Source organism: Sander lucioperca, chromosome 24 (genome assembly GCF_008315115.2).
Source record: "Sander lucioperca isolate FBNREF2018 chromosome 24, SLUC_FBN_1.2, whole genome shotgun sequence".
Taxonomy (NCBI): domain Eukaryota; kingdom Metazoa; phylum Chordata; class Actinopteri; order Perciformes; family Percidae; genus Sander; species Sander lucioperca.
In genome coordinates this window covers 1,323,963-1,340,112 of record NC_050196.1, presented here as the reverse complement: position 1 = coordinate 1,340,112, position 16,150 = coordinate 1,323,963, and the positions used below count along the sequence as shown (strand labels likewise).

The following is a 16,150-nucleotide window of genomic DNA, read 5'->3' as shown; positions in this document are numbered from 1 at the left end:
TGCTTTCTCCTCTCCTCCACTTCCTCCTCGTTTCGTCTGCTGAAGCTCGTCTGAGAAGTCGTTTGCGTGGAGATCCGCAGGTACGATTTCTCACTTTTAACCTGAAGTTTTATTTTTAGTGATTTCTTTTTTTTTTTTTTTTTTTTTTTTTAGGAAGATAAAGTTACAGGAAGATGGCTGCTTCCGATTCAAAACCACAAGGTATAATATAAAGTGTTACCATCTTATGCTGCAAACAAAAGGTCCTACAGCTTAACATTAGATCAAATTTATATGATTTCAGCCCCAAAGAAAGCATTTTTTTTTTTTGACGTAGAAAGACAATTTTAGACTCCAAAGGGCTGAAAATTGCCTGAATGCAGCACCGGCCGCTGAAGCAAAACAACACAATGTTTCCGCCAGAATCTATGGGCTTTGAAATATACCCATTTACTTTCGTTCTGGTACAGATATGTCTACTGTGTTTCCTGGGCCATTCTTCACTGTCTGCTTTCCAATAAAACAAAAGTATCATAAAAATGCTGTGTTCTTTTGTGTCAAAGAATCAATACTTTAATATCTGTGATTAAGGGGATTCGGTCTGCAAAGGTGAAAGTGTTGCCGTACAGACTTTGTTTTGATATTGTATGGTACCGTATTGTAGGGAAATGTCACTTTTCCCAACAGTCTACCTTGGACTTGCTGATTGTTTTTAACTTTTATTTTTTTTTTTTTATTAAGCACAAGACAGGTGAGGGACAAAACAAAGACAAGACTACATCATGTAATAGAAAATAATCCATGTGTGAACAATTGAGACACTAAAACTAGACAAGACAAAAGACAAACAAAATGTTGAGGGTGCTGATTGGTAGTTTAGTGTGTGTGTGTGTGTGTGTGTGTGTGTGTGTGTGTGTGTGTGTGTGCGTACATGCATGTGTGAGAAAATGAGTGCGAGTGTGTTGATGAAGCGGACAAAGGGGAATGATTTGGGGGAATTGGGACAGGCGAAGGCAAAAGTACAATAGATTAAGTAATGAAAAGGGGGTCAAAAACTAAAAACTCACATTGAGAAATAAGTCTGGTTGCAGAAGAGAAATAAATAAACAGACATTTCTTATTTTATCCTCCCTCCCCCTCCCCCTCTTTACTTTAGCCTTTCTGTACGTATGTTTGGAACCTAACGGCAGATGCTTCTGCAGGTGGAGAGTCGCAGGGCGGAGTCCTGAAGGCGTCTGGATGTCCGGGACGTCCCTTGGAGGCGGAGGACGGGCTCTACATGCCTGAACCGGACCGCGCCTCCCTGCATGACAGTGAGGGTCTGTTAAATGTACACACCACACGCTCTGAACAAACATTTAAGGCGTGTGTTGGAAGTTTATGAAGTCTAAAGCAGAACACTTTATAACTCTTGACTGCACTGACTTGTAGGCTGCCCTTCAGCACTGGCACTTTACTTTTTAAACACGTATCTATTTTAGTATGGGTTAAATTGTTATTGTGTGTGTGGGTGTGTCTACACTCTAACAAATATCTGTGTATTAACAGTTGTTTGTATATTTTAACAGAAATTGTCCGTAGAAGTGATTTACAGTTTTTTACATTTCGAAATTGTATCATTTGTGCTCTGTCATCTTTTGTCCATCACAGAGGGAGATTTTGGGAGATTATAGAAGTCCACGTTGTTTTTTTTTTTTTATTTTTGCCGATGTTTTTGTTGCTTTTTTTAACGTTTGTCGCTTTTTCCGACATTTGGGAAGTTTTCTTCAACATTTTCAGAAGTTTATAACTGAGCAGCTTTGTATGAGAGAATTTTAGATAACAGAAAATGTATATTTTAACTGTAGCATAACATAATTTCTGTGATTTTTAATTTTTTTTTTAATCACGGTTTAAAGTCCGGGTAATGCGCTGCCAGAACTGGTATGGTATTTGGAAGGGGGATTTAATTCTTGCTTTAATTCTCCAGTTTGTTTGTTGTTTTTTTTTTTTGCCGTCTGTCTCCACTTTGCTGTCTGGATTTTATACTTCTTCTTCTTATACGTCTTGTCAAAAAGAAGTTTCACATACTGTATATTCACACCTGGGAGCTCTGCGGTACGACCACCCGGCCCGTCGCTGTTGGACATTAGGCATCTTCACTGGAGCGGTTGACGCTTTTCGGTCCATCAAACTTCCTCAAAGCGTGTGTTCAACCACAAAAACACGGGAGGCCGATGGAGCGAAGCGTTGATGCAGTCAGTGCAGCCGGGAAGTCTTATGTGTGCAGGAGAAACTTCTATGTTTGAGTTTGAGTTTATTGAATTCATGCTCACAGTTAAACAACTGAATAAAAGAGCAGAATTTACATCAGGTTGGTTAAACGCAAGGTCTAGCCCTATTAAAAACAAAAGAAATATACGTAATTACAAGGGGTGCATGATATATCGACTCAATATCATTATCGCGATAACACGTTGCGCAATATATCGAAAGTGTTGCGATAAGTATGCAATATTTAGTTTATTTTGTGGAGCGCTGTGTGGCTTAGTTGTGTTTGATTTAGAGCTTGAAACGCTGTAATGATCATGTTTCATTGGCCAGTTACCGTGGTTACCGTGCTACTTGCACATGTTAGTGCACGTCAGCGCACGGGTCCACTACGTGACAAACCCTATGGAGCGTACCACGTGACGTGTGTGCATATTTCGACAGAGTGACAGAGACAACAAAACGGAACCAATCAGGGAAGAGAAAGAAAAGAAAGTGAGAGCGAAGGGAGTCAGTGGAGCGAAAGAACACAAAAGTAAGAAAATTAGCGTTGCTCAGGGAGAAGTTGAAATAACAGATTATTATTATCGGTATTATTGGTAACTTGGAAATACTTTGGCTTTAAGCCTACAGATGTTGCACAGGCTAATGCACTATGCAAAACGTGACGAATGGTGGTAAACCGCGCAAGAGGCAATACAACAAACCTATTTTCACATCTTAAAAACCAACATATACAATATCGAAATTAATATCGATATCGCAATATTCATAATTGATATCGAAATATCACATTTTGTCAATATCGTGCAACCCTAATAATTACACACATGCACCTATACATTTCTACTCGCATACAAACAGCCATCCACCTAAAGCAGGGTGAGGGCCACACTGGAAATGAGAATCACAATAAGGGCCAGACATGTCGAGTTTACTGACATGCTTTTATTTAACCCAAAAAGTCAAATATCTTGGACGGTTGTATTGCATGTCTCATATAGCTTTCTCACGTACAGTTTGGTCGACATAAAACCCTAAAAAAGTCAGCAAAAAAAGTTTCTTAGCCATCATAGAATTTAGCAAAACATGAAAAACAAAGATTACATTTTTAAAAGCAGCAAACACAAAATCAAATGTCATTACACAAAATGAAGTGATGCATCCAAAGGAAGAAAAAAAAAGCCGGAAGCAACCCCTGAAGATTGTTCAACCGTCCTCTTATTACAATACATTACAATATCATCAGTACACGTTTAACTTCTGAGTAGCTGTTTGAACATATTTGCCTTTGGTCTTATTTATATTCCATACGGTCGGAGTGGTCTGATAGTGTAAAAATATCCCTCACATGCTCCCTCTTCTTCATCCTCGAGAGAAAGTAGGCCAGCGTTGTTGAAGCAGATTGTTCCAGCACAAATGCTTAATGCAAATATCCATGTGCATGTGTTTATATGCATAATGCCTTTTTAACAAGTTGGAAGCAGAGAGGGAGAGAAGTTCTCACATTATTATCCTTGATGCTTTGGCAATATTGTTATTTCTGACATTCATGCCAATAAAGCAATTTGAATAGAGAGAGAGAGAGAGAGAGAGAGAGAGAGATTTACATACATATACTTAGAGTAAACGTAGACACCTTCTGTCAATTAGTTATTACATACATACATACACATACTGTGTAATTGTCAATTTTTTCTTTAAATAATCAGTGTCTTTGTTTAACCGAATTAACCGCTAACAGTAGCTAAGGTCTTTAGGCGTATGACTGGTAATCGTTGATGTTGTTTAGATGTGCCAAATTGTGATTATATAAGTGATTATTGATCTGACTATATATTTTTATTATATTATATAAATAGTTAGTTGTTGGTACTTGACCCTAAACACGTTCATAGCAACAGAAACAACAAGGGGGGGGGGGGTACAGTTAGAAAATGTTTTATGATAATAAGAGGCCTTGTTTACTTCCTAGGCTGTGTATTTGTGTTATTACATTATCTGGGTCACAGATGTACCTCGGGATTGTTTTAAAAAAAAAAAAAAAAAGAATAAATGTTTTTAAATTGGACCGAAATAGACAGTTGTATTGTTGATCGCAATTATTTCTGAGACGATTCATTGTGCGGCAACATTTTTTGGATTGTTTAGAAAATGGAACAACGGCGCAGTGTTTCCTCACCTTCTTCTTCTCTCTTTCCTCTCAGGCTCCGGAGGCCACTCGGCTCAGATGACCTCGTATTCAGACAGTGGCTACCAGGACAGCAGCGTTAGTTTTTACAGCAACCAAAATGTGGTGCGTTCGGAGCCCCGGGCCTCGATATCGAGAAGCCCGAGAGCCGAGGGTCAGGCCTCTGGGCAGGTAGGCCGGATCTCCACGAGGTTACACCATCACACATTTCAATGTTTTTTGTTTATATTAGTGAACGTCCGCTTTGCCAGACCTTCCTCCACAGCTCTGCGGAGGAGGGTCTGGCTAGTCCACACAGCATTCTGGAATGGGAGAAAAACGTGCTCTGGTTTATTGCCATTTGTTTAAACCGCCGGAAGGAGCCACGGTGCCTCTGCAAAATAGCCTCTGGAAGGAACTTGTTTTAGTGAAAGATGTGTACGTTCAAAATTAGTTTTAGTCGTGCAACAGAAAACTCAGATTGGACAGATAGTCTAGCTAGCTGTCTGGATTTACCCTGCAGATATCTGAGGAGCAGTTAACCATAGTCCTCACAAATCCACCGGAGGTTAGAACGCCAATACAACGGAAGAGGAAGGGGACGGACATCCGAAAAGAGGGGCATCCGGCGGAATTTCCGGCGGTACCTGAACAATCCTGGAATTGGAACGTCGCCGATGTAGATGAATACAAAACTAATTGAGCCTATCAGCTCCACAAAACTCTCCCTGTGTTTCTCAGCATGGCTATGTTTAAGAAGTGGTGTAGTCCGGCGATTTTAGCGCACACAATAAGTCAAAAAGCCCTTGACGTAGGGCATTTTTTTCTTAGAAAAGTTGAACTTTTTTCAACTTAAAAAAGCACTCACGACTTTTTTTGAAAACTCGGTTTACTCCACATTAGGAACAGACGCTGGCAGCTTCAAAAAGACGGCAAGTGTGACCATAGCCTTAAAATGCTAATTTAAACATCTAAAGTACACTTTGTACCGCTCTAACTCCAGGTGCCGATGAAGATCACTTAACGTGATTGAAAGCTCCGGTACAGCTGCCTAATTGAACCTTGTGGTGAGATTGTTTTCTCCAAATGACGAATCATATTCTACTTCTTACATGTTTCAGAAATATCTGGTTGTTGTTTTTTTATTATCGTGAATTACAGTTCATCTCTAGAGCAGCGACAGCTAGTCAGGGGGCTCAATAATTACTGTCATGAACGATGAAGAACATCGGCTAAAAACCCCTTCACATCAAAACCGAGTCTTACCTTAAGAAATGTTTCAAACCATGTCATATTATCCTTTCATTGTGGCTAATAATTATACGCTCTTTGCATGACAGCAGAAACAGGAATGGCAGATAACTATGCAAGAAACATCTCATGGATGCACTGGGACGCATCCTCAGTGATGTATCCTGGGATCATTGGGTGTTTCGGGTCTCGCAACATCATACACCCTCGCCCAGGCGACCCAGCCGGGGTTGATCAAGCCCCGACTTGCGTCCCAGTAGCAGACCACGGATCAGCCCTCTTAATCCAAAGCCATCTTGTGGCCTTCTCTGCGGCTTCGCTTGCGGATTGAATGGCCCTCTTCTTGGCTGCCCCTGTCATGCCCAAACGACTGAGGACTTTGCAAAGTGAACGTCCTGCAAAGCCTCTGCAGCCGACTTCTATAGGCTCATAGAAGGTTTTCCAGCCTCTCTCCCTGCACTCCTCCACAAGTTCCTGGTACTTAGCGCGTTTCCTCTCATTGGCTTCCTCAATACGCTCTTCCCAGGGCACCGTAAGTTCCAGCATGATCAGATGTTTTGAAGCCTCGGAGGTAACTATCATGTCTGGACGGAGTCTTGTTGTTGCAATATGCTGAGGGAACCTCAGCTGTTTTTCCAGGTCGACCTGCAGCAGCCAGTCAGAGGCTTTGTGAGTCAGAGGCTTTGTGGAGGAGGCCTGTTGTTAATTGTGAGCGTACCCGGGGTTTCTCTCCAGCGGCCTCGCCGGATGGTGCTTACATGTCTCGGCTCTCAATTTTCCTTCGAGGGCGTTCGAGGCTTTTGATGGATTAAGGCGGCACAGATCAGCATCCAGTTGGCTGAGTCTTTAATTGAGGGACATTTTACATTTGGCAGTAAGGAGGAAAAAGGTAGATCTTTATCAGCGCCAAACCTTTCCCGAAACGTGAAATATTCACTACTCGCAGAGCTCAGCTGGCAGTATAATGAATGGAGACGTTTATTCAAAGGCACGCGCGCCTTCACTTACTTGGACAAATGGAAAAGATAATGATGCCCTTTTCGTCAGACGTGATAAAGCATCAATGCCTCCAAGTATCACATTACTTGCAATTTGCAGTGCAGTGTGCAGAGCCTCATTTCTCAGGCATTTGTTCAGAAACAGAAACGTTGAAGTGATTAATTGTCAACAGTGTTATGGATATTGCACTTGACATTTCGTTTGTTTTGCGCCGGGAAAAGCGCTTGAATGCCGAGATTAAAGTCAATCATAATTATTAAAAAAAAAAGAAATGAGTTGAATGTCATTTGATAATGACAGCCTTAATAATTGCTGTAGTGTAACTCCTGTGGTAAAACTTTTGCAAAACTGCCACACACACACACACACACACACACACACACACTACCACAAAACATGAATATGCAGGATGCAACGAAACAAGATCATAAAGGTATTTGTCAATGCGGATGCTTTGAACATGTTTTGATCTTTGTTCATAACTCCTCCGGTAAAAAAAGAAGTATAAGAATAAAAAAAAACACTTTTAATCGATGATATTTTGCTTATTTTCATAGATCGTAAATAATACTGTTGTAATTGTTTTTAAATTCCTTTAGATTACCTTTTTCTATCATTGATTTTCTTGTAATAAGGAGTGGGCTTCCAAGCATTTTACTTTGACATTATATGCATGCTTTATTGCGTGCATGTATAATTAATGATATTTTCACAAACCTGTTAAAATAAAAGGGCTTTAATGGGGCGGCCTCTAGCTCACCCAGTAAGAGCGTTCGCCCCATGTAGGCTGAGTCCTTTGCAGTGGCGCAGGTTCAAATCCGACCTCCTGTCTATCCACTGTTACTGTTAATAAAGGGAGAAGCCCCCAAAAAACAAAATCTTAAAAAATAAATAAAAGGGCTTTAAATAAAACACGGATGCCTCGTTATCACACAATATTAAATGTAGAGATGGTCTGATACCATTATTTGCCCCCCCGATACCGATTCCGATACCTGAACTTGTGTATCGGCCGAGACCGAGTACTCATCTGATACCAGTGTGTCATATATTTTATTATGTTTTGACAGCTGTACACCACTATCCCTCTGTGGATGTGAAACATGAACAAACACAAACAATGAACGCCACAGAACTTTCTTTATTATCCAGTTTGACAGTCAGTTATAACGGAAAAAGAACATGAATAAACTACTTTAAAGTAGATTTTCTTCAGGGCTAAATTATGTGGTACCAGATCTGTGCATAAACTCAGTATGGGAACATCTCTAATTAAACGTGTAGCTATCGTGTAGTCAATCTTCTGTATGGGAAGCATCTAAAGCATAACATAACATAAGGGGAAATGATTGCTCAATCAAAAAAATCAAAATCAAGAACGAAAATGCAGAGAAAGAAAGAAAGAAAATTAGAGAAAGAGATATGTAAATTGGAGAAAGAACTCATAATGCACAATTCAGTTAAATGACACCAAAATATCTGCAAACTTAAAGACCAACTACATGACATGTATAACAAAAAAAGCAGAATACGCCCTATTTCGACTTCAATCCAACTTTTATGAAGGGGGAGAAAAAAGTGGCAGATTATTAGCCAGACAACTGAAACAAAAAGATATGTCAAACAATATGGAAATAGGGTAGTTACATGATCTAATTAAAGCTATAACCTTTCTCCCATCTCTTCCTCTCAGGTGTCTGGCAGGGTGTTACGGAGGATGGCCTCCCTCCCTTCCAGGAGCCAGTCTCCCGGCTGCGGCACTGCCGGCACCGTCTCCCCCTCCCGCATCTCCCTGCGAACGTCCCAGGGCAGCACCTATGACTCACCCATTCTCTCGGAGCCCAAACCTCTGGCCGCCGTGTTCCCCGGCACTTTCGTGCCGCCCGCCTGCCCGTCGCCAACCTCGCCGACAGACGGCCCCCAGGCCCCGGGCGTTGGCTTGGTAGGAGGCCGGGGTCGCCTGGGCTCCACCCTGTCTCTGGTGGAGGGGAGGTGTTTGACGGGGTCGCCAGTGCGCTCGGGGATGACGGCCGTGCCGCAGCACTACGGCTCCACGCTGCCCCGGCAGAGCCAGCCGCTGGCCTACGGAGCCGACCCGTACGGCCTGTACCAGAGAACCGCACTGCCCCGTCCCGACAGCCTCATAGGTCAGTCTTAAAGATTATTTATAGTTCACTCAAATTAGTGTAGAGAACCTTCAGGTAACACCTTCTATGAAGCCTGTCTTTATAATGCATAACACAGCTGTAATGCGTTATAACCTGCTTGTTGTAAATGTGCTTGTTTCTATGTGTCTATATAGCTGTCTTTATGTTATGTTGATGTATTTGTCTGTGTATATTGCCATGTGTATGACACAATCTAAATATCTGTCTATCTGTCTGTCTAACAATGCTCTATGAGTGTAGTTACAAGCACTCATGAACAATTATAATGCTTTATAACTATCATAAGACGTTATAAAGTATTTTTATAATGCCTTATATGGTCAAATATCAAAATACTCTAAAATAATTTTCTATCATAACACATAACTGTGTTTATAATGCATTATAGAGACAGGCTTTGTAGAAAAACATTATTTTCTTCTTTCCCATCCAATTTAATAACATCTCATGACATCACAGATTTATCTTGTGAACCCACGGACCCCCAATGTGGGAATCACTGCTCTACAGTTTGGAATAAAAAAGGTCTGGTTATATTACATGTTACACTTTTTAATAGCGCATATTCAGTTTTTTTAAGAATTGTTTAGGCTCATTTATACTATGAGCAATGATACATCATAAGAGCTGTGTTGGAAACAGTGCACTATGTAGTGTGTTCACCAATTTCTAGTGGTGTTTGAATTATCAGCGGTAAATTTCATTCACTATATAGTCCACTATGAAATACCCACAATGCACAGCTAATGTGGGCGTAGATACGATGTACCCTACATTTTACTCCCGTATACCACAATGCAACACGGCCGTGATTTCCCGCAGTCGCAGTCGCGGAAACTGAAAAGGAAAAATGGAGCAGGCTTTCGTTTCTAAACAGTGAAAAATGTAACATGCGACATAAATAATATACAACCTTTAATATTCTCCTGAGTGCTCGGTTTGTTTCAGGGACGTATTAGAAGTCATTTTAGTTTCAGTTTGTTTACATGATGCTGGGCTCCGTTACACAAATAACTGGCGCATCTTCTGACGCAACGATGTTTTCAGTGTAGTGTCCGACATCTCGTTTGGTCTTTCCCGATATAGTTCACTATTCAATAAACACCATATATGAGTGAGAGAATGAGGAAACGGTTTCGAACACAGTTAATATCTTTTTAAACCCTGAAAATCATTAAGCTCTTTATTGTTGTTCAATTATTGCCCCTTGCGGCCCGTCATACGAGACATTAAATTCAATGGCGTGATAAAACCCTTACAGCCACATTAAGCATCCGTGAGAGAATATATATGTGCATACACGTCTACATTCTTGTGCGTAGGAGTGAACCCCTTGGGATCTTACATCCTGCGTCCTTGACAGTGTTTTGCTTTGTAATGGCGGTTTGGTACCATGTTATACCATGTTATTCCGACATGGAAGACACATGCATTCATATGGAGTGAAAGGTGCAGCCTTTCTCGTTGCCCTCTATTCAGCGCTCCGTTATTTGATTCAGTGCGATTAGAGAGGTCAGTTTGTACTCTGGAGGGTTGCCTTGTCCAATCCAACCAGGTCAAAAATCAGGGCAGGAAAAAACTCACGTTAAGTTTCCTTTGAGGGAAAAGCATATCACTGCATAGTTTTCAGCTGCTGCAGAAGAAGTCATTTTTTCAGCATACAAAACCACGTTCCAACACTTTTTCCTCTGTGGATGAAATAACCATTCCTTTGTCCCGGGAAAGTTGACTGACCGGCGCTGATGTAATATTGTAATATTGTAGCACCACGACACTTTTAGTGAGCAGGAACTCTGCAGAATTTCCTGTATCTCTGTGAAGCAGTCAGAATCGCTAAATAAAGCCGCATGTTGAACAAAATAACTTTCAGGCAAACTGCAAGCCCAGCAGGGGATTTTTATTATCTCTAAGCAGGCTCAGGGAGCTCATTTCATAGAGGTTTTTTGTCCAATTATCTTTCAGCACTGGCAGATAACGCTGCTGGGTTTTGATAACATTTTAATTGATGCATGCCAGTATGAAAAATAAGGAATGTGTAATCTTTAGAGGGGGTGGGGGAGGGGGAGAATTGTTTATTTTCCCAGGTAGATGTTTTGAACTTATCTTGTTGGGTTACGGATCTGCAGCAGTCTGAAGCAAAACAAGAAAAAGATCACAATGCATGTGTGATAAAAAACGCACACACATACACAGAGAGACGCACACATACACACACCACACACATGCACGCACACATGCACACACACCACACACATACACAGAGGCACACAAACACACACATACAGAGACACACATGCGCGCACACACACACACACACACACACATTCTGAGAAACACACACACACACGCACGCACCCACACACACACACACACACACCTAAATGAGCACCGTACAGCGGATCCCAGTTGCTTGCTGTAAAGTGCTTCCACTACAATTTCTCTCTCATGTGCCATTTAGCTAATTGATGGCTGGGAGAAGGAACCATGTTAGTATCTATTGGTCCTAATGGGAGGCAGTCGATAAGGAGGCTACAGGAGTGGGGGGGGGGCTACAGTCCAGTTAAACAGTACCAGTGTACAGAGTGTTTCCTGTAGTAAAGTAACTAGTAACTAAAGCTGTCAGATGAATGTAGTGGAGTAAAAAGTACAATATTTCTCTCTGAAATGTAGCGGAGTAGAAGTAGAAAGTGGCATGAAAAGAAAAAGACTCAAGTAAAGTACAAGTACCTCAACGTTTGGACTCAAGGACAGTACCGGAGTAAATGTACTTCGTTACATTCCACCTCTGGTTTTAAGTTCCGGCCGTCTAACAAGCGCCTGGCTGGGACTCCAGGTGAGTTTAATTCAGCTGATGAACCACAACCTCTACTCCATTACTTCAGTTCAGTTTCAGCCAGTGCAGCTATGTCTGGGGTGTTTGCAAGTTTATTATTGAGCCATCTTTTATTTCATGCTTTCATTAATCAATTAATTGTTGCCTAATTGCTTGTATTTTCTAACCAATAGTCTAAAACCTAAAGATATCCAATTTTACTGTGATGTAAAACGGAGAAAAACAGCAAATGTTTGATTGATAAATACAGTATATTCAGTTGTTACTTTGGCTAAAACGACTCTATCTCTATGTAGAGGGGATTTTTACAGGTACTTTTCAGTCATTTGCTCAGAAAAAAATGTATCTCTTATTAACTGGTCATGGACAACTTCCCTCCCCCCCCCCCCATACCGCTGTGTAGCGGATGGAGGATTTACTGTTGTAAGAGCGCTGCTGATGCTGCAGCGACACAGATTTATTCCTCCGTCCTGCCCGCTGTCACTTCTCTAAGCCGCTCCCACTGACCCATATAGGGGGTGTTTCTATCCCAGCGCCCCAGTGGAGCATCAGCATGTGATTATAAGCTGATGGCACTGGAAGGCTTTATTATGCTGCGATCATTAAATCCATGTTCATGTGAAGCGCGCCAGCCATTTGTGCGTCCGTCTGTGAGTGTTTGGGTGTATGTCGCTGATGTGCACATGCATTTATGCACCTTTTGTGTTTGTGCCTGTGTGAAAAGAGGATGGTAGATGGATTGGTTGCGAGTGGGCGGCCGAGTCAGTGAACTAAATAAAAATGCCTCCTATTATTTAGCCGAAGGGCCATGGTCCATAGTTAGTTTTTCTTTTTCTTTTTTTACTAGTTTTTTTTGTTTGTTTTTTTTAGACTTTTCCGCCTTTATTTGACAGGACAGCTAGGTGAGAAAGGGGAGAGAGAGAGGGGTGGAAGACATGCAGGAAACCGTCTCAGGTCGGATTCGAACCCTGGACCTCTGCGACGAGGCATAAACCTCTTAACTACATGTGCGCCTGCTCTACCCACTGAGTCAACCCGGCCACATAAACAACTGTCTTTTAAAATAACAACGGCCAATAATTTGAATCCCCCTCAAATAAAAATGATCTAAACCAAACCGAAGCCCTAATCTTGTTAAAAGCACCACTTCTGTGAATGTGTTAACCGGCACGCGACATGTAACAATCTAATGTCTAACTTTATGTACTCGTACCAACATGTGTGATGTGTGCGTGCGTTTGGACTAAAAAAAGGTGGTACATGATCTTGGTAAGCATTTTCAACACATTCTCACTCCCATCGCGTGAAATGCAGACGCTTGGTCAGGTGCCTTTGGCGTTGTTATTGACGCTGAAAGTCTCCTTTAGCGTCAGATCTAAACACACTTTATCTAAACGCTCTGGGTCGGGACTATTGGTGTCACTTTGGACGCAGTTAGGTTAAGTTAAAGATGGTGGGTGAGCTTACAAAATGTATGTTTATGTGACACGCGGGGCAAGAACGGGACAGTTGGGTTTAGGTAAGGAAGAACGTGACAGGTTAAGGAAAAGATGACGGGTGGGCTTATAAAAGGTACGTTTACATGACAAGTGGGACATGAACGCCGTTCTCCTGGGTGAAAGTCCTGTGTTGTTTGACCCATCCACCCCCGTGCAACCTGCCTCCCATACGCTGAATTTCAGCCTTTCATACTACTACGCTACCGTTGTCTCTCTTAATACTACGTCATCTTACAGCGCGGCGGAGCTGCTGCTCTGCCCGGTGCGTTCCGTACAGACGCTGAAGGGGGATTAATGCGCTGTATCTGACGCTGCCAGCCAATGACCAAGCGTCCGTATTTTACGAGTTGGGAGTGAGAACGGGTTGGCAATTTGACAACATTGTAGTAAATATTTCCGGTGCATCAAAAAGCTTACTTGTTAAGATACCAGCAGACGAACTAATACAGCACAAATTACTGCATAAAAAGTCCCCAAAATGAAGTATTTGAACCTCATAATTAAATACAAAATGAGGGAAAAACTGCAAAAAAGGTCCACTTGAAAAAAAAAAAAAAAAAAAAAAAAAGAACCCCTCTTCTTCCACTCGGCTGGCTACGGGCCTGTAAGTGGCCTAATGCGTCGCCTAAGTCCTTATTCCCAGTTATCCTGCAGATCCAACATAATCCCAGATTACATGAGGAAGATAAGCAATAGATGGATATACAAGATTAGGCTATTAATGATCAACTGCACTCAAAGCTCTGGTAGTGAAACCTGGTGAGCAGCCAAAACACCAACTGTTTAAGCTGGGAGATGATCTCTTTTTCGGTTAAAAAATTGCAACGTCACCAGCGTGGTTAAGGTTTTTAACTCTGAGTGAGTGGAAAGTAGGAGAGAGAGATGCAGTTGTATCGCCGCAATATCGATATCGAGGTATTTGGTCTCCCTATCACCTGATAGGGAGACCAAATACCTCTATCGATATTGCGGCGATATTCTAGGGTTGACAATTGGGGCTTTAACAAAATATCTTCACACTTAGATTTTAGATAAATAATCATCAGTAATGTGGATATAATGTCTAAGTGGGTAAAGGCAAATAATAGAACAGTTACAACAGTCTGGTAAGTACAGAAAATGACATGACTTTACTGTAATGCAGCTTTTAAAACCAGAAAAAGACTAAACTTATGTCATATCACGATATTACGACATCCAAAATCTAAGACAATATCTAGTCTTATATCAAGTTATATCGATATAATATCGATATATTGCACAGCCCTAGTTTTATCTGCGTTAATAGTGCAATGATACCCAGGGCCGTATGTGGAGAGAAAAAATAAGAATTACGATTTGCTATATAAGCTAAAAATAGAGGATAAATAGTTGGAATACAGTTCAAATAGTTAGCTTTAAGTAATGGATAAATGGTTGAAATGTGACAAAACCAACCTCAACGTTGACGGTTCAGTGCCATGTAATTGTAACTGTAACAGTGTCTTCTTTTCCATGATAGTGTTGCATAACATCCATTTTGAAATCAATCCAATAGAAGGTTGGGAACAACTGTAATAGTGGAAGAGTTTGACCCAAACCTCTTCCACTCGTGCATGAATCATATTTTCTTATGGCACATTTCAAGCTTTTGTCGGCATCGTAAGCATCCTTTAACCCGAAGGTCACAGTTGTTTTTGGTGTGTGTTCTTCGCTGCTGAAGAAACCGAGGTCCAGATTCAAACACGATTGCATCCCAAGTACAAGTGCACATTTTCTATTTTCTTCTACAGTAAAGCAGTATTTCTCAAAGAGTGGTTAAAAGCAAACCCTGGTGGTGGTCCGCGAGCAGATTTTTCACATTTTAAATTAAAAATTCACAAAAGTTCAGTTTCCAACTGTCTGCCAACGACTTCAAACAGTGAGAAGTATAGATGTGTTGTTTGCAATATTAAATTCAAACTTTGTTATTTGTATCGGCTCCTTTTTTTCTTCTGTTTGTTGGACTTCACCAATAAGGCCGACCGTTTTTGAGCCTCCAATTTATGTCTCAAGTGTCCAGCGGCGTTTGGAATAAAGGAATAAAGTTGACGTTACTGTCAACTAACAAGATGGATTGATGTCTCAGCATAACATAAGAGGGAAACAGAGACAATTAGTGACTCAGCTGTTTGTAAGAGCTGTCATTTCATTTGGCTGTAATCTGTAATATACTGTTGGAGTTGGAGTTTTTGGGGTTAGGTGGTCCGTGAGGTTTTGTTTTGTTGGGTAATTGCTCCTTGGTCTGAAAAGGTTTGAGAAACATTGTTCTAAAGGAAGGCTCTTAGCGATAAGAGACCAGAGTTTTTCTGTCTTATGTGAAGAGTGCTGCAGAAGCAAATAGCTCCTCCATAACAGGCTGAGTGCAAATTGTGTGCTTCAGCTTGTTGGACTGAACCACCGCTGCTGCCGCACCCCCCCTCGTGCCCTAAAGCCTCTTTATAATTGGAGCGCTCTTTGAACCGATCTGCTCCAGAGATTGGAGGATGGTAAAAACCCTCTACTCAGCTTGTTTGACTTGCTGATGACGACGCCTGCAGCACACTGTGAGTGTGGTGAGTGACCAAAGTGAGTCTTTACGCAAGCACAACAGCAGTTGGGATAAGTTGGCTTTATTAAGTACAGTGTTTGGCACAATCTCAATTTGCATGGCCTCACCTACGGATGACTAGTACGAGAGCCAAGTAATGACGTGCATATGATTTATGTGTGAGCATGACGGGCAGAGAGAGGCTTTATTCGGTTGTTACTGATATTACACAGCTTTCTTTTCATTCTGAGTTAGGGAAGTATGATTTGATCATTCTGCAAAATTATCCTGACTGAAGTGATCTCTGTACATGGCAGTGTTGTAGTCAAGACCACCTAAACCGAGAGCAAGTCATCACCAGAACCAGTGTAGCGAGACCGAGACAAGACCAAGACTTTGAGGGGTTTGAGACCAAGACAAGACCGAGACTTTGTGGGGTTTGAGACCAAGACA

At 41.5% G+C, this 16,150-nt stretch overlaps 1 protein-coding gene across 4 annotated transcripts in view; it reads left to right on the top strand.

Annotated features, from left to right (window-relative positions):
• LOC116048618 (plakophilin-4-like) overlaps nt 1–16,150 on the top strand; it is a 57,611-nt gene that overhangs the window by 21,785 nt on the left and 19,676 nt on the right. For 3 of the 4 annotated variants that reach the window (XM_031297796.2, XM_031297797.2, XM_035998425.1), the window contains exons 4-7: nt 46–80; nt 1,182–1,298; nt 4,437–4,591; nt 8,343–8,796. In XM_031297796.2, coding sequence (XP_031153656.2) covers nt 46–80; nt 1,182–1,298; nt 4,437–4,591; nt 8,343–8,796 — 761 coding nt within the window. The remainder of the gene's footprint in view (nt 1–45; nt 81–1,181; nt 1,299–4,436; nt 4,592–8,342; nt 8,797–16,150) is intronic. The other variant, XM_031297798.2, reaches the window with a different exon arrangement.